Consider the following 23,443-nt stretch of genomic DNA (forward strand, 5'->3'; position numbering starts at 1 on the left):
CACTGATACTGGCGGGAGACTCAGAGCAGATTCAATCAATTGCAGAGGATCTCCAATTAAAAATTGCACAGCAGGGAGTCAAATATCTGGGAATTACCCCGACACACAAAATACAACATCTATACGCCCAAAACTACCCCTCGATATTAAGACAAATAAAAAGGGACCTGGAGAAGTGGAACCCATTAGCAATAACATGGTGGGGGCGGATGACGGTGATCAAGATGACCATCCTTCCCAAACTCACGTACCTGTTTCAAGCCCTACCAATAAGACCCACCGCGAAATTCTTCAAATCCCTAACGAAAGCGGTCACGGAATACATATGGCAGGGGAAAACACCGAGAGCATCTAACAGTTCTCACAGCGGCTAGAAAAGATGGGGGATGTGCACTACCGCACTTTAAAAAAATATTATGAGGCGGCCCAACTGGATATTGAAAGAATGGATACCAGAAAACTCCCAGAAGCTTTGGGCAGCCCAAGATAGGGCAGTAGCAACCACACCCACGAGGCACCTGCTATGGGCGGGGAGGAAACATAGGCACCCCAATTTACGAATAAGTGAAATTATGCAGACGGCACTAGAAATATGGGACAGAGCCACTAAGATGGGCACATTAACAAAAAACCCAGCACCCTTCATGCCCCTATTCAAAAACCCCCAAATTCCCCCCGGACTTGAGAAGAATGCATACCTAAAATGGGAGGAAGCGGGTTGCAAAATGGTGGGGGATATGTTCCAGGGATGACAGATAAGAACATTTGAAGACTGTACCACTCTATTGAAGCTCAACGCCACAGATAAATACAGATACGACCAACTATATCACTGGCTAGACTCACCCAAAATAAGAGAAGCTGCCGCTAGAGAATTAACCCCATTTGAAAAATACATTATGACAAATGATGGTTCTAGGAAGCTGGTCTCAAACATATACAGATTTATAAATTCACTTTAGGAGGAAGTACAATGGCCATACATTAAGAGATGGGAAAAGACTGAGGAAAACGATACCTAGGGAATCGTGGGAATACACATGGGAGCTGATACCCAAATGAACGAAAGCAATACACTCAAAAGAAATGTGGATAAAAATTCTCCTCCAATGGCACTACACGCCAGAAAGATTACACACCATGTTCAGGGGAGTTTCCAATGCATGTTGGAGGGACTGTGGGGCAGAAGGCAACTGGCGGCATATATGGTGGGACTGCCCTAACCTACAACAATATTGGAGTGATGTTAAGGCGCACATGAAGTTAATGCTCCCAGACATATGGGGGGGGGGGGGATCCAGGGGAGAAGGTGTGGCTATGTGGGATTTGGGACCCGAAAGACCGAACCCTCACCAAAACCCAGTAAAGAAACTTTATGGGCCTACTAATTGGAGTTTGGCTGGAAATAGCCCAAAAATGGAAGCAGAAACACCCACCAATGGCACTAGACTGGATAAGAAGGGTATGGTCCCATATAACGATGGAACACATAACTTACAATCTTCAAGGGAACCATCTGAAATTCAGGGAGGATTGGGCAGGGACCTTGGAATACTTGCAAAGTGACTATATGGAGCCGTGGTGCCCACACAAAATAAAGATACTGGACATGTTTAGTTAAAATGAACCAGAGACACTCAGAGTGCAGAGCGGCGATGAGGACTATCCTGGTGGGGGAGGGGGGAGGTTTAGTGGGAAACAGTTTGAATGTTTGTTCTAAAATCAATAAAAATATCTTAAAAAAAATAAAATAAAAAGGCACCCAAACCAGAAAGTTAGCCAACAGGCTACGTGGTTTAGAAAAGCTTAATGAAAGTCAAAAGAATCCCAATACAGAATAAAGTCTTGTTGGAGTATAGAATAGTCTTAAAATTCCCAGCGAGTTCGAATTCTTGACCAAGTCCCACAGTCTATGGGTTGAAGCATCCCACACCCGCTTTCTTGGCTTCTTCGTTAACTCCTCCTTGCATGGTGAGGGCTGTCTCTTCACCGCACGTCTGGATTGTGCAGCTTTGAGTTGGATTTGTGCCATAATCTCAACCATATGGACCACCTACTGGTCTCCCCAAGGCTCCTGACCACCTCACCAACATTAGGCAATACAGCCCACAAAGCTATCCTACCTTTCCTCCGACCTTCTGCCACATACTCATTATTTTCTATTCACTTACTCTTATCCTTGATGAACCCATACTTCCACTGCACCCGATTCATGAACCAGCTTATTTAGTGTCTGGGATGCCACATTGGATACGGGTACACCAGAAGCCTTGGGGAGGAGCAGACTTCAGATGAACAAGTTACTTACCAACTGGTAACGTTCTTTCGATTGGATGTTCCTCCAACCTATTCCACATCTTTGACATAGAATGTCCACAGCTGTGTACTTCGGAAACTTTTTTGGCAGAGGGCGTCCTGCATCAATGGCGTCGGGTCGATGTCCCTCGGAGGCCTCCGTCGAAAGAACGTTACCAGTTGGTAAGTAACCTGTTCTTCGAATGGTTTGTGTCCTCCAACGTATTCCACATCTTTGACAGACTCCCAAAGCAGTACCAGAAAATGGAGGAGGGAAAAGAATTTAGAGTACCCAATCAGATGGTGGAATGAAGAACTGCCTTACCAAAGGCCATATCTTGACCATGGAGCGTATCCAGGGAGTAATGTTTAACAAAAGGTGTAGATGGAAGCCCATGTCGCTGCATCACAAATATTCCTAATAGGACCTATCCGTTGTAGGGCTGTGGAAGTAGTTATATCAATGGGTTCTCCCAATGTTTTGTTTTCGGGGGGTCAGAACTGTAAACGGGGAGATTTGCAATTCAGCTACAGCCAAGCAGACGCCACTCAAGTCAAGGCGCCGCGATTCCAAATGAAAACAACGGGCACCACACTGGATGTTGCCGATGCAAACACCTCCCATTGATGACAGCTAATTACGCGGTATTAGAGTATTGAACTCTGAAGATTCACCCACATCAAGGTGCTAACCGGTTCCAGACATTGGGTAATACAGAAGATACCCCACAACTATAGCTCCGTGGTCTACAACAATATATGTCGACCACAGAACTGGCTTTTCGTATGAGAAAAGGGTGAAGACTTTAAGGTTCCAAAAAATCACCGTCCTGAAGATGGCCCAATAACGATTATTCAGACCACCGTAGACAATGGTACTTTCAAGAGGGGCCGAAACATATGTCGACCTATAGAAAAAACAAATGTTTTTTTCTTGTGTCACGCATACTACTAACAACTAATATGCTTAAAGAAAATGAAAATTGTTGAACCCTTAGTTCACAGAACGAATGAATTGGTATGAAAGGTATGAGTGGTGTATGAAAAAGCCTACAAATGTATTGTTTTAAGATGTGGTTTTTAATCAACTATTAAAGTGATTTATACATTTATAATTTAACGGCTTCTGTCAAATAATTTGCTCTCCCAAGCGGTAGTTACTGTAGATTCATGAAACAGTACCTTAGTACCTGCATCTGTGTTGTCGAGAGAGGGGTAGTCAGACTGGTTTAATCCTTTTTCGGGCTGTGGAAGTAGCCACGCCCCTAGAGGAATGAGCTCGCAACCCTTCAGGAGGGTCCTTAGTCGCCAATCGGTAACATTCAGTAATGGTGAGGATAATCCACCTGGCCAAGGTCTGTTTTGAAACAGGCTGGCCCAATCGGTGTCCAGCACATCCCATGAAGAGTTGATTGTCCACTCTGACCCTGGACAACCTAGAAATATAAAATCTCAGAGCTCTCCTAAGGTCCAACCTATGGAGTCGCTCCTCTTCCTTACCAGGAGGAGGATAGAAAGACGGAAGAACCACTTTCTGGCTTAAATGAAATTCAGACACTACCTTAAGTAGAAAAGAAAGGACATACCCTCAGTACAACACTATCCTTGTGGAACACAGTAAAGGGTGGCTTAGATGAAAGTGCCTGCAATTCACCCACTCTGCGAGCGGAAGGAACCACAACCAAGAACTCAGTCTTGAAAGACAACCTCAAAGGACAAGAGTGCAAAGGTTCAAACGGAGCACCCATCAGCAATTTCAAAGCCAAAATTCAGATCCATAACCGGCACCTGAAGGGGACTGCGGGAACACATTAGTGAGCCCTTTAAGAAATTGGGAAATCAAAGTAAGAACATTCTTCAGACAAGCGCTTGAAGATAGACAGCACCACCAGGTAACCATTAATGGTACCCACTTGAAGGCCCCTGTGGGCCAAAGAAAGAAGGACAACCATGGGAATGGAACACTGAAAAGGATTAACATTTTGTCCTCTGTACCAGTCGCAAAACCTAAACCAATGGCAACAGTACAGGGATTTTGTTGCTGGACTCCTGGCCGAAAGCAATCACGTCATCCGGGAGGTCCCAATCCTTGTACCTCAACCTTTCAGGTACCAAGCGTGAAGGTTGAGAGTCCTGACCCCCCCCCCACCCACCCCCCTCAGTAGGAAAGACGGCGTGGAGGGCAGATGGACATTTCTAGAAGGTCCGGGTACCATGCTCTCCTGGCCCAATCCGGGGCAATGAGGCTCATGTGGGATCCGAACCTCCGTAACCTCCTTAACACTTGAGGCATGACGGGGACTGGAGGAAACGCATACAACAGGGGGAATGACCAATCCACTACGAATGTTTCTCCTAAGGCTCCTCTTGGAGGAAATTCCCATGAGCAGAATCTCTCGCACTTCCGGTTGGCACTGGTGGCGAAGAGATCCACTTGTGGGGTTCCCCAAAGGGCGAAGATCCCCAGAAGGACTTCCTGAGCCAACTCCCACTTGTGGGAGATGTGCTCTGCCTGTCCTCTCCGGCCAGATGAACTGCCGAGAGCGAAATTCCCTGCTGGATTGCCCAGAACCAGAGCTGCATTGCCTCTCTGCACAGCGAAAGTGACCCAATTCCTCCCCCCCCCCTTTTTGTTGAGGTAATGCGTGGCCATTGTGTTATCCGTCATGATCAGGACACTCCCAGATGGCAGAAAAGCCTCCAGGGCCAGCCTGAGGACCCTCAGCTCTAACAGGTTGATGTGGAGTTTGGACTCCGACAGAGACCAACGTCTGCTGGTGGTCAAGTCTTCGGCATGAGCTCCCCATCCCGTGAGGGACGCGTCAGTCACTACAGTCACCTCTGGCCACGGTTGCCCAAACGGCTCCCCCTTCATCAGGTTCCCCTTGTTGGCCCACCACAGAAGATCCTGGGAGACAGATTGGAATCTGAACAGGATCTGACATCTTGCCTGAGAACTGTGACCACTGCATCTTGAGGACCCATTGCAGGGATCTCATCCTCACCCTGGCCTCTGGCAACAGAAAAATGCAGGATGCCATGAGGCCGAGCAACCTTAAGAATTCGAAAGCAGTGAGACTCTGGGCATGTTGAAACTTGTCCACCATCTGCACAATGTGATGAGCCCTTACCTTGAGAGACGAGCACTTCCCAAAGGACGTGTCTAACACAGCCCTGATGTACTTGAGCTGTTGGGAAGGTGTCAGATGCGACTTCTTGAAATTCAAAGGGATAAGCCCAGCTTGTGAAGGGAGCAGCAGGTGAGACCGAGGTGATTCACTGCTTGCTCGGGAGAATGCACACGGATCAGTCAGTCGTCCAGGTAGGGGTAGACATCAATTTTCCCCCCACCCCTACTCACCTGAGATACGATGCCGCCACCACCACCCCTAGCTTGGTGAAGACCCTCGGGCAGAGGTCAATCCGAATGGCAGGACCTGAAACTGAAAGCGCGAGTCGCCAGCCGCAAACCTCAGGTACTTCCTGTGCGTGGGATGAATCGGCACATGAAAGTAAGCATCCTGTAGGTCCAGAGACACCAACCAATCCTGAAGTTGAAGGGCCTGGAGGACTTGAGAAAGAGTGACCATCTTGAACTTGTCCTTCCGGAGAAGTTTTCTCAACCAACGCAAATCCAGGATGCGTCTCCATCCCCAGTCTTTCTTTGGAATCAAAATATATGGGGAAAAACCATCTCTTGTTGCTGTACGCTACAGGCACCAGTTCTATAGCGCATTTCTCTAACAGAGTCAAGATTTCCTGCACAGGGAGCGGATTTGGATGCTTCAAAGAGATTACCCGGTGGTTTGTCTTGAGGCCACTGTAGGAAGGAAAGGCAAGGCAATAGCCGTGGGCTATTGTATTAAGAACCCATGCATCCGAAGTAATAGCTCGCCATTCTTCGAGATGCTGAGACAGTCTGCCCCCCCAACCGGCGAACCATGGGAGATGGCTTCATGACTGCTTTGGAGTGGCTGTGGCAGTGCCTGAATGCAGAGGCAGCTGCCCGAGTGGCTTTGGCACCTCCATTTCCCCAGGTACTTTTACACTGACCCCTTTGACTGGCGGCTCCTCTCGTTCTACCAAAGGAGGAGTAGTAACATAAAGAACTCCCCCCTCCACTGCTGTCCCTTTGGACGAAAAGGGGGAGGTTGACGCACGGCTATGCTTAAAGATTTTGCTGCAGCTTTTGAGGTCTGCAACCTCTCAAGGCTCTTGTCAGCCTTGCTGCCAAACCAATACGCGCCATCAGAGGGCATGTTCAAAAGACAGGCTTGCACATCCTGAGCAAAACCAGACTTCTGCAACCACGCAAAACGGCATATGACGGTGCTCGCAGCCATTGACCGGCTAACACTGTCGGCCGTGCCCAAACCCTACTGAAGAGATTCACACATGGCATCCTTGCCATCTTGCACGAGAGCCAGACCCCATCCCCTTCTTCCCCCTCGGGAATATGCTCAGCCGCAAGAGAAACAATTCCACAGATTGTGTGAAAATCTTGCCAAGGCACAAGTGGAGTTGGCCGATTTCAGCGCCATACTCACTGCAGAAAACACCTTGCGTGCCCAACTGTCGAAGCGTTTGTCGTCCCTATCAGGAGTGATGGTATGGTGCGCCACCTGCCTCGAGGTGGCCGTAGCTGCTTGAACCACCAAACTCTCAGGAGTGGGGTGAGATGAAAGGTAGCTGGGGTCGCTACCGGAAGGGAAGTCTTTTTTAGTTAAGGACTTGTTAACTGCCGGAAGAAATTCCGGGGTCTGCCAAGCAGCCACCAACCTTATCTGCAAGGTCAAATGAAAAAGGTATTTGGACTTTGAGGAGAATTTTCGAGTTCATTTAAAACCAATCACTGTCAGTATGCAATGATTCTGATTTTTAGTCTGCCCCTGATTAATTTCCTAGAATTACCTGTATAAAAGGAAAGAAACATGTTGGGCCTGTTTTGATCATTGTTTAAAAGTTTTTTGTGATGTGTATTTGTATGAATGAATCATATGTTTTGTATGAGATTGTTTGGTACGAATGGTGAGGAGTGGGTTAATGAATAAGTGAACTGTGATCACATATTATTACTATGTATAAGCCACTTTGTCATCTCGGCTCCCATTTACGGATAGTCATTAGTGAATTATGTTGCATCAGTGATATGGAGTGATTCTTTTTTGTTTATGTTCTTTTTTCTCTCTTTTGTACTCTCGTGATTAATTCAAGGAGAGCATTTCTTAATTAGAATTCTAATTTCTTAACTTTAACATTTTGAAATGATCTTTTGTATTGGAGATATATTAAATATGTATATGAAATGTTCAAATAAAATATGTAATTGTTTTATAATGTTCAATCTTGTGGTTGTGCAATATTGATGAACGCGGTAGCTTCTGTTGACATGAGATAGCTTTTTTTTCCCCCTTCAACAAGAGAGCGGTACTTTTGCGAGTCACGAGCCTTTTTGTTATATGCTGAGGGTTCCACCCTTAATGTGAGGGTCTGCTTGTGACGCATAACTTTTCCCTCAAACCTCAGTGTTTTCTTGTGGTTCTAGTACGGCCGCTTGGCCGTGAGGTACTTTTGAGCTCATAAAGGAGCTGTTTCACTTGGGTTTCACCTGAGTTATTAGCCGTTTGACACTTTTTCTTCATTCTCTACGGGAGTGCTTTATTGAATCCCTGGGAATTGATATCTTTGACCAGATAGGACAGGTTCACTATAACAAATTCTTTTGCATGGAATTCTCTCCCTTTACCTGTTTAAACTTTTCCCACTGAAAAAATTGCTTTTACCATATTCACGCTATTCTTTTGGGGGTTAGAACTGATTATCCTGTATTAAATAAGACTCTAGAGAGATGCAAGAGCTATGACGGCAAATATGTTGCAGACCTGTTGGAAAAAGCCTCACTGTTATGTGGTACATCAGATACAACAATAAATATTACAAGATGGGATGATTTTAGGAATCTCAAGAAACGTCTCATTAGGACAGAACTACATGGTTCTATCATGTTGGAGTATTTACGGAAGGGGACGCTATCCCAAGGCCTGGTTGTACGTAATGAACCAAGGCTTTTTCTTGATAACCCAAATTTCGTGTTACAATGGAGCTATGTCGCCAACAAATGCGGCCGCGATTGGCTGATCTTGATAATAGATACAGCCACAGAAATGACCGAAAAAATTCTGGTCGATTTGAACACTTTAGAAGAGGAGATCAAAAAGGTGGTTCCATTAGAGCTCTACAAGAAACAACTAGATAATCTGATGACTGAAATGTTAAAGGAACGTGTACGGAGAATGAATAAAGATCTGGCTAATTTTAGCCATGAAAAAGCATTCCCGTACACACAGGAGAATTACCAACAAGAACGCCAAGCAACAGCCTCTGCATCTAATAACACACGTGGCCAAAAGAAAGTCGCATTGGCCAATACCTCGTTCAGTTCGAGTGATGGCAGCACATATGGCTCGGCACCCACGAATCGTGGCAGATCCAATTATCGTAAACAAAATAGGGGGAACTCTAGAGGCAGGAATAATTCAAATCGCGGACAAACAAGGGGGACTCCTGCCAACAGGGGCAGTGGGCAACCTTTTTTAGAAAGAAGCCCGGAGGCCTGGGACTTGGAACCCAGAGTAACAAGTATGCAGGCCTTGTGGTGAATCTCTCATCCTATATTCCAACACAGATTGAAATGAGACTGCTCGAAAGAGGGATGGGTTTCGTGTCCACTAATCTACATAACCCACTTCAATTAAGACAGGAGTTTCATCAATTCATGAGGAAAATTCATTTGCATCAATTTTTTCAGAATAATGTTTATGAAATCGAACCTTCTGAATCAGGTTTACAAAATAGATCCAATTTTCGTGCCCCAAGTGGTTCCCACAGTTCGGAAGCGAAAGGTTAACATAAAGATTTGGAAAAACTTGAACAAGCGAAAAACAAAACCACTTTCCATAATACAAGCACTGCCGAAAGTTTAGCTATGAAAAATCTGCTAAACAAACAAGAAATAATCATCCGAAAGGCGGACAAAAGCGGTGCTATCATTCTACTCAATCGGGTAGACTATGTATTAGAATGTAATCGGCAACTATTGGACCTCACATGTTACCAACCCCTTCAAGAGGATCCAACGTCAAGGTTAGCGAAAGTCATCACGAATAAAGTCGCCAAGGCTGAAGAAAGAGGTTGATAACAGGGAAGGAGGCTGACTTTTTGGTTAAAGATAAACCTTTGATCCCGCAGTTTTACACACTTCCCAAGATCCATAAGTCCCTTAATCAGCCACCAGGAAGACCCATCGTATCTGGGGTGAACTCAGTTCTAGAACCCTTCTCCCGTTTTGCAGACAAGTTTCTACAACCATTGGTGAAGAAAATGGCGTCTTATGTCCAGGATACAACACAAATTATTGTGGAGATAGAAGGAATATCATTTCACTCCACAACGGAATTACTCCTGAGCTTAGACGTGACAGCTCTCTATACTAACATACCACAACAAGCTTCACTGGAAATGTTAGAGGAGAAACTCCTAAAGGACCACATTACCATCAAAACTCCGATCTCATTTATTCTCTGGTGTGCCGAAATGGCTTTAACCGAGAATTATTTCCATTTTGATGGCAAGTTTTTCAAACAAATTCAAGGTACTGCCATGGGTGCGACATTAGCACCCAGTGTGGCTAACTTGTATATGGAGTCCTTTGAGGTTGGTACTGTTTTGACCAACACCAATCCTTTTCAACACAACATTAGGTTGTGGCTTCGTTACATGGACGACATTCTGGTCCTCTGGAAGGGGACCACACAACAAATGGACGAGTTTTTGGAATGGCTTAATGTACAGAATGTTTTTCTAAAATTTACCTCATCATATAACAGACGGTAGACTTTCTGGACATTACGATTGTGGCAGATAACACCTTGAAGACACTTTTCGTTAAGCCTTATAATAAACCTACAGACAAAAACTCGGTCCTCCATTATGAAAGTTTTCACCCTAAACATGTACGGGATAATCTCCCATTGAGACAATTCTTGAAACTCAAGAGAAACAGTTCAAGGAGAAGAGATTATAAAGAAGAAGCGAATAACATGCAGGAGCGCTTAATTAAACGAGGGTACCCACAACATATTGTCGATAACGCTCGTAAAAGGGCAGACAATAACAATCGGGACTCACTCCTTCAATACAAGGGAAAAGAGGGGCGAAAAGACAAAGAATGAGCACCTGGTATTCGTCAACACCTTCAGTCACATGTCGAACGCTATTAAACGTTTGATTTGTAAACATTGGGACATACTGGAGAAGGGTAGTGATCCCATTTCAAGACCGATCATTGCCTTTAAACGGAGCCAGAACATTAAGGAGCAGATAACTCGGAATGATATAACATCTAGACCAACTACCCTAACACAACTTTGGGGTTTACAAGCAGTAATGGGTCATTTCCCATGTGGAACATGTACCTGCTGTGCATTTACCAAGAAAACCACATCGATTGATATTGGGTTGAAAACCCCTTGGTTACAAAAAACGTTGACCAATTGTAACACGAGTTGGGTAATCTATGTAGTTTGGTGTCCATGCAACAAGCTATATATAGGCAAGACAGAAAGGTGAAATTGCGGATAGGTGAACACTGTAGCTGTTTAAAGAATCGGACTAAGAATGCCCCGTTGGTAGAACACTGGGTAGAATGTACTCACCAAGTACAGGATTTCTCCTGGTCGATTGTTTACAATCAGAAACTGAGTAATGACATCAACCGGGATAGACTAGCGTTGTCAAAAAAAGAACGCAAATTTATTTTTTTGACTAAAAGCATGCTCAATGGTCTAAATGAAAAATTCGACTGGGTACTGTAGAATTCCAGTACGGTCTGATAGATGGTTTATTAAATATTATAAACCTTGTCCGTCACCCTGTGTCTAGAACATGCACGGCAGCTCTTCTATTACATCGACCTGTTCACCTGGTAACGCGGCTCTTCATCTTCTCCCTCTATGGCATGGATGGTGATGGAGGCTTGTAGTTTGCTCCAGGCTTTTCCTCCTTTTTTTTTGGTTGTCCTGGGATGGTTCGCATCTGACGTGCTACTTCTTTGTGGGCGGCGATAGATCGGCGACCATAGAGTAGAGATCGGACTGAATAACATTTCCGTGTTATACAGTCTGGTCACGTGACATGGTTAAGGTCACATGCTGCGATGGGCACTCTCTGATTGGCTAATCATGAGGCCCGTGTAACGAATTTAAAGTCGGTTGGTTCCTCTGAACCGAGAGATACGAACACGGGGGACAACGGCAGTCACCAGGAAGGTTGTCGAGACGGACCAACGCAGCGAACGACCATACGCTGTGACGGGTCTACAAGTCACAAGCCAGACGAGGAGGCGAATCGAACGGAGCTCGGAATACCCAGGATGCGATGTTAGACCCATATAGAGGTAAGTAAGAAGTCGGCTAGCGATAACCAATTGCGGGCTACTCAGGTGGGGAATAAGGAGCCAGACCTAACTGATACCAACTGCTACTTGCTGATACTGTTGTCTTTTTTGTTGTCAACAGTGTTGACGCTCTCCGATGCTCCAACTTAATGGGGATAAGTTTGACCCCAAACAAGTCGCATTCTAGACCTCGGGTCAATTCGGCTGTGCGAATTCCGGCTACCAAACAGCAATAGTGGAAGATAATGGTTCAGCTTCCGCTGTAGGACGATTTATTCACCTTCTACAGGGTAAGCCAACCCTTTTAAGAGCAATTAGAAGACGCTAAAGGCAAGAATGTATCTGGTGGGGGAACTACAATGTAACAGAATGGTTGCTAATTGTTGGCCATATCATCCTTTCCAGATCTATAATCTTGTTTACGTCCAGCGAGTTTGACACGTATAAGGAAGGTTGCGGCTATCAACAAAGACAGCGTTAATTTGCTTAGGATAACGTGCCCCATTGGTGGGTAAGTTAACCAGGGCTTTATGAGGAAACATGCGAGATGGGTGATTAATGCCCGTGTTAAAGGGCAGTGAGCTAAAATAGCCCCCCCGTTAGTACTTCCTGTATGTTCTGTTATCTCCAGACGCTTTGTGCCTTTCTCTCCAGACGCTCTTGAGTTCTCGAGCAATTGTGTCTTTTTTCCTTTCCATCGAGTTTCCTAGTTTCGTAGTTTCTCAGTCTCTGGTGTACCTGTTTGATTATGTATTGTCACACATGGGATCGAGTTTTCAACAGGACAGTAACTCAAAATCACTGACTCAATGGAAACTCATGACAGAGGGGTGAGATATGGTTGAAACCTTTATTGAGCTAGTCATGAGCTCTCGTACACCGAGTAGGGCAACAACTATGTTTCTCAGGTACTGGTATAACCATAAGGTATACCTGTGTTAACAGTTAATTGATATACTGTTTTTATGTACCGCTCTCTTATAGGTGAAAACTATCTCGACGAGCAATTCCGTGAATGCAAAGATTGGGATTGCCAGTTATCAAAGTATTTGGACTTTGAGGAGAATTTTCGAGTTCATTTAAAACCAATCACTGTCAGTATGCAATGATTCTGATTTTTAGTCTGCCCCTGATGAATTTCCTAGAATAACCTGTATAAGGAAAGAAACATGTTGGGCCTGTTTTTATCATTGTTTAAAAGTTTTTTGTGGTGTGTATTTGTATGAATGAATCATAAGTTTTGTATGAGATTGTTTGGTACGAATGGTGATGAGTGGGTAAATAAGTGAACTGTGATCACATATCACTATGTATAAGCCACTTTGTCATCTCGGCTCCCATTTACGGATAGCCATTAGTGAATTACGTTGCATCAGTGATATGGAGTGATTCTTTTTTGTTTATGTTCTTGTTCTTTTTTCTCTCTTTTGTACTCTCGTGATTAATTCAAGGAGAGCATTTCTTAATTAGAATTTCTTAACTAACATTTTGAAATGATCTTTTGTATTGGAGATATATTAAATATGTATATGAAATGTTCAAATAAAATATGTAATTGTTTCATAATGTTCAATCTTGTGGTTGTGCAATATTGATGAACGCGGTAGCTTCTGTTGACATGAGATCGCTTTTTTTCCCCTTCAACTTAAGAGAGCGGTACTTTTGCGAGTCACCAGCCTTTTTGTTATATGCTAAGGGTTCCACCCTTAATGTGAGGGTCTGCTTGTGACGCATAACTTTTCCCTCAAACCTCAGTGTTTTCAAATGAAAAGGTAACACCGGGTCAGAGGAAGGACCTTGATCCAAAATATCCGTCAAGTCACCCTGAACAAAAGCTTCAGGAGGAGTGAACCAACCAAGATATTACATGACCCTAGCCATCAGTCTCCTGTAGGACGACTCAGCATGAGCCTCAGGCCTGCCAAACTCTACCTCAGGAGAAGTGTCTAAGCCACTGGCATCATGAAGCGATTGCCTTTACTCTTCCAATTGACTATCCTCAGAAAAGACAGGAGCCACATCAGGCTCAAAATCTAAAATCGGACCTCTCCTCCTCATACATGTCATCCAGAGGGAGGTAAAAGTCCCGTCTCAGGACAGCCGAGGGTCTGGTGTCCTTAACAGGCCTTACAGACTTTTGCAGTAGCCTTCCTTGGAGGATCCACAGTACCAGGGATCTCCGACGGCACATCCCGGCCAAAAGGCCCCAAAGGCGTGGAGGGCGCTGATGGCTTCGGCACCGAGAGTGCCGACAACGGCGCCGAGGGCTGGTACAAAGGCAAAGCTTCGACGTCCGTATCCGACGGACACGGCGCCAACAGAGTCGACGCCGACCTCAAGCCCTTAACAGGTTTCTGCTTACTCGCTGGGGACAAGGACCGAGATCTGGATGTACGTCTCTTGCGACCATCCTGAGCCTTGTCCGAACGTGACCTCGATGAGGATCGCGGCAATGACCCGAAGACGCACAAGCCACAGATTGAGACCGTTCCTTGCTGGCTTTACCAGAAGGCGCTGACGGAACTGTGCCCTGGGATTGGAAAATCGCCAGCATCTGCTACCTGAAGGTGCCCATTCCACTGGAGTCGAGGACTTTGTTGGACAAGCCACTTTCCTCGCGGCTCCATCCTCGAGGATGATGGGGAAGGCAATCGGTGATGTCGCTTCCTAGAATGCCGAGATGAGGACGAATGGCGGGAACCACTCGGGACCGAGACCCCCCCGGGACTTCTTCCGACGCAGAGAGTCACCCCTTTCGAATAGTTGGACATTCCCTTAAGACTTAGATTTACGGGACTTACTGGGTTTAGAACCCCTACCTACCTGAAGCTTCCCCTTATGCTCCCGCAAGGTTTTAGCAGTCAGCGACTGGCATTTGGAACAGTCGTCAGTGTTGCGACTCTCGTCCAAGCACCACAAACGAATGCAATGCAGGTCGGTAATCGACATATTAGACTTGCAGTCTCGGCAAGTCTTGAAGCCAGACCGCGGAGTCGGAGGGGGTCGAAGAAGACATTCACGAGGCGCGCTTAGTCTCCGTAGCAAACACGTTTGCAGAAAAAAACGGAACTGAGGCTACAGGCACAGTGCATCCCAATTATATCCGGTGACGTCGCCCTTGACAGAGGCCTTCGAGGGACATCGACCAGATGCCATCGACGCAGGACGCCCTCTGCTGAAAAGGTTTCTGAAGTGCACAGCTGTGGACATTACACGTCAAAGATGTGGAATACGTTGGATGACAATCCATTCGAAAATGCATGTTCAACTGCTGTTGTAGTGTGCTACCTCACCTCCACACATCTGAGGGGTCTCTGTTTAAAGTGGGTGCCCAGCAATTACCCCAATGAGCAGAATGTACATCTGGTTTATTCTCGGTCCTCACCAGGCTCACCTTAAGCGAACAGGTTGCGCAGCACTGCTTGGCCGACCCTGGACTCCTCCCTGGAATCCCGATCGACGCAGCAGAATCTCGTGAAGGTGTGCGTCGACCTCCACGTAGCAGCCCTGCAGATGTCCAGCAGGGGCACACCAGATAAGAACGCCGTAGTAGCAGCGATCGTTCTGGTCGAATGGGCTCGGACGGCCTGGCAGTGGTCGGTTAGCCAACCGGTGGCAGTGCATGATGCAGCCGGAGAGCCATCTGGAAATAGAAGACTTCGAGAGAGCCTTCCCTTGATTCACAGGTCCAAAGTTCATGAACAGCTGTGATGTCCTCCGGAAACTCTTCGTGCGGTCCACGTAGAACTTCAGTGCTCTAGCCACATCCAGCGAGTGCAAAGTCCTCTCGGCCGGCGACGAAGGAGACAAACAGGTAACACCAAGGGCTCGTTAAGATGGAAGTCCGACGGCACCTTGGGCATAAAGGAGGGGTGCGTACTAAGCACCACCCTCGAGGCACGGAAAGTCAAGTACGGTGCTTTGCAGGATAGGGCCTGGATCTCTCCCACTCATCGTGCAGAGGTAATGGCCTCCAGGAATGCAGTCTTCCACGACACAAACTTCATCGGTGCGGAGTGCATCGGCGCGAATGGGGGCCCCATGAGCCTGGTCAGCACCACGTTAAGTAACCACGCCGAGCCCGGGGCCTTCACCGGCGGGAACGACCGGAACAGTCCTTTCATAAACTTTTACCAGTCGATGGGACCACAGGGACGTCCGTCCTGTGGTTCTGGTATATCTGGAGACCGCCGCCAGATGAATCTTAATGGAGGCATGGGCTAGCCAAGCCTTTGCCAGCGATAGCAGGTACGGCAGCACTTGAGGGGCCGTAATCCGTAGGGGGTTGATCTCTTGTGCTCGGCACCAGATAGAGAACCTCTTCCACTTATAACCATAGCATTTGAGAGTCGAGGACGCCCAGGCCTTTGCAAGAACCTCTCTGCAATCGGCCGGTATATCATAGCCTCCAAACTCTAGCGCTGCAGGAGCCAAGCCTGCAGGTTCAGCGACGCCGGGGCGTGGTGGAAGATGGTGCCTCCTTCTCTGGAGAGAAGGTCCGCGTCCGCTTGATGGGAGGGGACGTTGACAAGTCCAGAAGGTCCGGCAACCAGATCTGCCCTGGCCACGCCGAGGATCATCCTGCACCGGGACCTCTTGAGCTGGCTGATGAGTCGCAACGGCGGGAACGCATACAGGTATAGGCCGTCCCAGGGGAACGAGAACGCATCGCCCATGCTTCTCGGCTGGGGAAACCTGCTGGCGAACATCTTGCACTTCGAGTTCGTCGCTGTTGCGAACAGGTCGATTTGGGGTTTGCCCCATCGTCGGAAGAGTTGATCCACCTGATCCTGGTGCAGTTCCCACTCGTGACACGCGCGCAGCTAACTGCTGAGCGAGTCGGCGATGGTGTTGCTTTCTCCTGCCAGATGGGAGGGAACCAGGAACATCCCCTGGGCAACCGCCCAGTGCCACAGATCCTGTGCCTCCTTGGATAGGGCTGGGGATCTGGTGCCTCCCTGCATCCGTATGTAAAACATTGTCGTGGTGTTGTCCGTGAAGATCCGCACCACCTTGCCCTTGAGCGACGGGAGGAACGATTTGAGAGCCCAGAACACGGCTCGGAGTTCCAGGACGTTGATGTGCAGGAGCCTCTCCTCCGGGAGCCAGAGGCCTCTTGCGTGGAGATCTCCGGTGTGGGCGCCCCAACCTTCCAGGGAGGCGTCCGTCGTCACCGTCTCCTGGTACGCCGGCGTCTGAAAGTCCTTGCCCGCCGTGAGGTGCGCTCGAACGCCCCACCACTGAATCGCCCGCCGGAACACCTCGTTGAGGGGGACCCGGTCTTCGAAGGTGCCCGTCGCCTGCATCCAACGGGCGTCGAGAAATTCTTGAAGAGGGCGCATCCGTAGTCTGCAGAGGCGCACCAGGTAGATGCAAGAGGACATCATCCCCAGGAGGGACTTGATGGACCTCACCCTGGCCACGCCAGTGGCTACCAGGCGCTGCACTTTGCCTAGAATGGTCTTCGTCCGTTCTTCCGACGGGGCCGCCAGGCGCCTCACTATATCGAGCTTCGCTCCCAAAAACAGGGCCACCTGCGACGGCACCAGGAGGGACTTTGGGTAGTTTATGGCGAATCCCAGGCCTGTGAGTAGCTGGACGGTCCTCGCAGTGTGTTCGACGGCAAGTTCCCTCGTCCTTGAGCGGATGAGCCAGTCGTCCAGGTAGGGGTAGACGTGAATCCCCTGCAGGCGCAGCCGCGCCGCCACTGGTGCTAGGCACTTGGTAAAGACCCTGGGGGCCGACTTCAATCCTAACGGCAGTGCTCTGAATTGGTAGTGGCATCCCTGGATGACGAACCTGAGGAACTTTCGGTGACTTTTGAGGATGGGAACGTGGAAGTATGCATCCTCCAGGTCCAACGACGATAGAAAGTCGCCTTCCTCCAGCTGTCCCAGTACGTGCTGGAGGGTGACCATCCTGAACTTTTGTGATCTGATGTATTTGTTCAAACGACGAAGGTCCAGGATGGGGCGCCAGCCGCCCGTCTTCTTCCTGACGAGGAAGTACCTCGGAGTACACCCCTGAGCCTCTTCGGGACAAGCTCGATGGCGCCTTTCCTGAGCATCACCTCTACTTCCAACAGCAGTTGCGGGACGTGATTTTCCTTCCTGGCCACAGGTGGAACGTGAGGGCACTTCTTCAGGAATTCGATAGAGTGTCCTCTTGCCAGGGTATCCAGCACCCAATGGTCGGTGGAGATGGACTTCCACACGCCAACGAAATTCGTCAGCCGGCCTCCCACCGGGGTGCTTCGGTGGGGGCCCGAGACCATGGCCGGTTCAGTCCTGCTTGGAGGTGGTGGCCTTGCCGCCCTGGCCACCTTGCCGACGGCGGCGAGGCGCTCCCTGCTTGCCGCGACCCCTGTAGGCCTCCTGAGACGAGGAGCGTGCCGCCTGGTGGTAGGCTGACGAGCCACCGCTGGATCCCTTGGAGGCACCATGTCTGCCTTCGGAGCTCCGAAAGGGCCGTCGTTGCTGAAGGGCTCCTAGGGCACGGGCCGTGTCCGTTTTTATGGCTTGGAGGGATTCGTCCACCGCCTTCCCGAACAAGTTTCTGCCGTCGAACGGCATGTCCAACACTCTGGTCTGCACGTCTTGACGGAAGTCGGTCGTCCGGAGCCAACCCCGTCGTCGCAGGCAAACACCATGCCCAGCTGGCGGAACCCAGTATCGGCAATATCGGTTGCCACCATTATGGCGTGGTCCGACGCCACCTCGCCCTCTTGCAGTATTTCCAGGGCCTCGGACCTCTTGTCGTCCGGCAGGAAGTCCAATATGGGGGGCCAGCTTAAACCAGAGCTCCCTGTCGTAACGGGCCACGATCGCCAGGGCGTTGGCTGCTTTGATCGTCGTCGCCGCCGACGAAATGACCTGCCGCCCCATGGCGTCCAACTTCTTTCCCTCGCCGTCTGGCGGGGAATTCGACGTTGAGGCTCCTGACCCCGCCTCTTTCTTCTTCGCCGCCGCCGAGACGACCGAGTCCGGCGTTGGCTGGGCCCTGAGGCACAGGGGAGCGGTTTCGGGGACCCGGTACTTCTTCTCGTACCGGTCCTGTTTGGTGGTGCCGTGGAGGGGTTTTTGAGAACCGACAGGCCCTCCTCCCAGATGTCATTGATTAGAGGCACCGCAATGACAGTTTTCCTCTTGGCCTCCCGGCGCTGATAGAGAAAACCTTCCTTTTTCTGCTCCTCCGGGCAGAGCTGGAACAATTCGGACGCCCTGGCGATCATGGCGTGGAATGAGCCAATCTCGTCGGGCGGCGAGGCCCGTGCGACGGGAGACCCGTTCCGTCGCCCTCAGAACCCGTTGTCGAGCCCAACGCACCGCCATCTCCCGACTCGTGGGAGGATGAGGAGGGAACTGTAGGCCTTACGGGGCGAGCGGAGGAGAGGGTTGGGTCCTCAGTCGTTTGTTCTGAGGACTTCCCGACGGGCCAGGTTGCTGGTCCTCCGGCCTGGGCCGTGGGAATCTCGTCCTTATCTCAGAGCATAAGGATGGATCGCAGAAAAAACGGCCGCCGAGCCATCCTGAGGCCTAGGTTCCGGCCGCGCCGGAAGGGAAGGCTGCTCTTCCTCGCCATGGTCGTCTTCCTCGGTTATCTCCCGAGGATCTTCCTTACGGGATCGAACCTTCTCGAATTGGACTTCGAGGTTCCTCACGGCCTCGGTCAGTTCCTCCTCCGAGGCTGACTCCAAGCTCGAGGAGGCTACCGTGCCCCCCCTCGCTTCTTCCATCATGGCGGCCACGACGATGGGCTGAAAAGAGGATTCCCTCCTTGGCGGCCGGGAAACTCTAGTCCCGGAGGCAGTCTCCGCTGGCGGGGGCTCTGCCGGCTTGGCCAGAGTCGCCGCGATCGCCTCGATAGAGGCCTTTGCCTGCTGGGTAGGGGCCTTCACCACCTTAGGTGCGTCCCGGGCCTTCTCCTTCGGGGGAGGGGTGACGCCACGCTCCCCCTCTTCCGAGATTGGACGGGGCTTCTCCCGAAGCTTACCCGGGGTCTCGGACTTCCTCTTCTCCGAACCGGAGCGCTGGCTCGTGGTTGACGGTGCCAGGGAAGGTGTGCCCTGCCTGGCGACCGAAGAGCCTGACCTTTCGGCGCTCCTGGAGTCCGCAGACTCGCGGCGCTTGGCCTGGTGTTGGGCCCATGTCGCCGGGGCGCCCGCACAGGACTTAGAAGCCCGCTCAGACCCTTTCTTCTTCTTCTCACCCGTTGAGCCCTTCTCCAACCAGTTGGCGAGACGGGATCGACGGTCCCTCATGGTCCGCTCCGACAAGTTCTTGCAGAACTGGCAGTCCTTCTCTACATGAGTCTTGTCCCAATGAAGACAGTAGAGGCATCGCGAATGTTCGTCTTCCTTAAACACATTCTGCAGCCCCCATCCAGGGCAGCTGCGAAACAGCTTGGGTCCGGGCGACGAACTCGCATGCTGGGCCATCTCGAAGTAGGCCGCGAATCTTCTGGAATCCTCCAAGAAGTTGATTCGACGAAATCTTCACCCTTGAAGGGCGTAGGAAAATCCTGCAACGGGTAGCCGTTAACGGGAGTAGAAACGGTGGAGCTTGAGGCTCGATTAACCTAAAAAATGAAAATTCACCTGAAAAAGCGCGAAACACGCAGTAAAAGCTCGAGAGCTAAGCACGAGGACTCCCAACACTTGAACGTGCGGTAAAAATCTGAAGATGGCTGCCAGAGGCGGGACTTAGGTAGAGGGCAGTCATTGGCTGTGGTCAGTATGACGCAGAGATCAGTGATTGGTTACTACTACGAAAGACAGATCAGAAACAAAACTGATACTGATTTTTTCTTTACAGAGGATTCCCAGCCTGACGACGCGGAATATTCATGAGCATGTGAATCCATGCCAGACCCCATGCTGGAGAAGTACATCTGGTTTATTCTCGGAAACGCACATCTTTCTCAATGCATGTGTTGGACTTCAGCACATCTTTTGGAGTAGTTTGCACATTTCCACTGGACATTCATGAAGTGTCCAGCGCAGGTAGCCAGGCAATCCTCCCAAAGCTGCCCCTGGGCCTGGTATCATGCAGTGAGTGGTGAACCCACGGCCTAAGGGCACCAGAGCTTCCATACCTAGGGACATGCACGGGAAACAGCTAATGTGGCCTACTCGACAAGTCTGGTAGATGTTCAGTAATGCCTGCATTTTCCACTAACGGATGAGAACCGTTCTATAGAAGGTCTATGGTGATTAACTTGCTTCTATAATATCTCCAAATGTACAAGATGCCTGACCAACTAGCACCTTTAAAAAGGGCCAGTACAAAGTTTGGCTCCATGGCGCAAGGCAACTGGCAGGTCTAACTATGTTCTATCGGCATGCAGGCCATTATTTGAACTGAACTACAACCAGAGTTTACATAGGGTACAGCATAGTAGATTAACTTTACCATCCCCTGCCAGTAATAAAATCCATGCCATCAACTGCCGGGTTCCCAGCCCAGGCTCTGAGCAAGTCAGCCTACTCGGACACCTTTCAGTGTGTGGCAGCACAGACTTGACATTAGTTACTTCAGGGACCATACGCATGAGAATAAAGACACAACGAGCATGGCTAGTATTTCTGTGGTATTCTGCCAAAGCAATAATGTGTCGTTCGATGCTTGTTACGACTCTTCCAAAATTGCCAAATATTAGACGGAAAAGAGAAGGGAGCAAATGTGTCCTAAATGGTTCCATTACTACACAAAAGTCCACGATGAAGATGTCCTGATAAACCTAAAGACTTCTATTATGCAGCAGAGAGCAATGCTAAAAGTGCCAACAAGGACAACAAAAAATGAAAATTAGATGAGCCTAGTCTTCATCGTGGCAGATCAAAAGAAAGAATATTTTTCACCTAGAAATGCTAATGTCACTAGAATTTAACCTATAGGTGACTGGCAAGCCAGATTTGCCGCAGCACGTCCCCTTTAGGAGGTGTATAAGCAACCAAGGCGCTTCATGCCTAATCGGTGCATTTATGTTGGCAAATTCTACCGTGGAGTCCCAACTTGTAAAGATTAAGGCTTTGATCAAGGCACCAGACCCCAGAATCAATGTAAATTTGAAAAGAAAAATATGCTAGGCTTTCACTAAGCCTCTTTTTCAGTGGCTGGGGCGGCACATCTCAGTTTATGCCACCTGGCAACTACCCCAGGCTCTGTGTTTTTAACAAGGTTGGGGTTGGCCATTCCCTTGTGCAAGAAACTGGGATTGCCTACGCGAGTCCTTGCGTCTGAGGCACTGGAATTGCAAGAGGAGCAATGCATGGTCGCACCAATTGTTGTGGTGGTGTTTAGGTGGGAAGCTTCCACGACTCCTATATGGATATATAGCATGACATTTATAACGCGCCTATACACAAGTGTATTGGAAAGGGGAACCAAGACTAGAAGAGTTCTTACTGGTAAGGTGGTCCAATGAGTCCCCGAGGGATGGCTCAACGTACAGTCTTGTTGTACCATCCTTCCCTGCACAGAATGTAGTTTTTGCAGCAACTTCTGCTATTAATACACGAGATGACTTGAGGAATGTTGAGGTGCTACAGGAATGACTATTCATGGCACTCTACAAATTATCTATTCAATTAGCAGGCGAGTGTCCTTGGTTCCAAGTACTCTTTTACCCAAGGTAGGATGGCCTTACAATGGGACTGTCGTATCACAGAAAACACAACAAAGGCCTTTGTGGAGGCAGCCTTCCTTCTCAGAATGAATTCCCATATTTGCATGACAAGCTGCCACACGCAAGTAGGAAAAACATTTAGTAAACCAAGTCTCCGATTTATAGTGCCCATTCCAAAATGCATTGAAACTAAATTGGTAAATCCTTTAATAAATGGTTTACATTTATTAATTACATGCGATTCATTTAGCAAGCAAATATTTAAGCATCCCCCAATAAGAAACAAAACTTTAAAATCTTACGTGGTATCCAAATAAAGGGTGTGGATTTTGCGGCCAATTAATGCAGGATATTGCTCCATGGAGGGATCTGCTCTGAAGTCTCCCGTGTGCAGGATGGAAGTCCCGTTAGGAAGGTAGAAAAGCAGCAAAACAGCACCTGGACAACTAACGGAAAGAAGCACAAATTAAGGAAACCATTCACATCATAAAATAAGTCAGAATGAACGCGGTGGAGACTTACAAGACGGTGCACAGGTCTGTATAGCCTCAGATAATAGGGAAAAGTTCTTGCAATTTAAACGTGAGAAACATCATTTGGTCCACCAAATGTTGAAGAAGGAAAAGTTGTTCACATCACAACACCACATTTACAATAAAAATAATGTAGATGGGTGAGGTACGAGGAGTTAAGTTCATTTTACTTCAATTATTTTAAGTCCCCATTCTTCATAACGTGCAAGATGGAGGTCTGCATTCTGACCACAAATACTTCATTCACATCAGTTCAAAGTCTTCAAGGGTAATTAATGCAAATATCCATACATACACTAACACAACCTCGATTCCAACATCCCATGTGTCATCTTACTTGATCTTTCTGCCATCCTGCTCAACCGTCTCTGTGAAGACCTGGGTACCACTGATCAGGCCCTGGCTTGGCTGACCACCTTCCTCTCAGAACGATCCTCCCAGGTCTAACTCGGGTCCTTCCTTTCCTCCACCTCCAAGGGGTCTAACCTCTCTCCCTGGCTGTTCAACCAATAACTGGCACTCACCGCATTGCCGC

At 48.6% G+C, this 23,443-nt stretch overlaps 1 protein-coding gene across 1 annotated transcript in view; it reads right to left on the bottom strand.

Moving 5' to 3' along the window:
• DCLRE1A (DNA cross-link repair 1A) overlaps positions 1-23,443 on the bottom strand; it is a 294,752-nt gene that overhangs the window by 68,958 nt on the left and 202,351 nt on the right. The window contains exon 5 of the mRNA XM_069611864.1: positions 22,678-22,821. Within this exon, the coding sequence (XP_069467965.1) occupies positions 22,678-22,821 (144 nt within the window). The remainder of the gene's footprint in view (positions 1-22,677; positions 22,822-23,443) is intronic.

Source organism: Ambystoma mexicanum, chromosome 8 (genome assembly GCF_040938575.1).
Source record: "Ambystoma mexicanum isolate Mex_15411 chromosome 8, UKY_AmexF1_1, whole genome shotgun sequence".
Taxonomy (NCBI): domain Eukaryota; kingdom Metazoa; phylum Chordata; class Amphibia; order Caudata; family Ambystomatidae; genus Ambystoma; species Ambystoma mexicanum.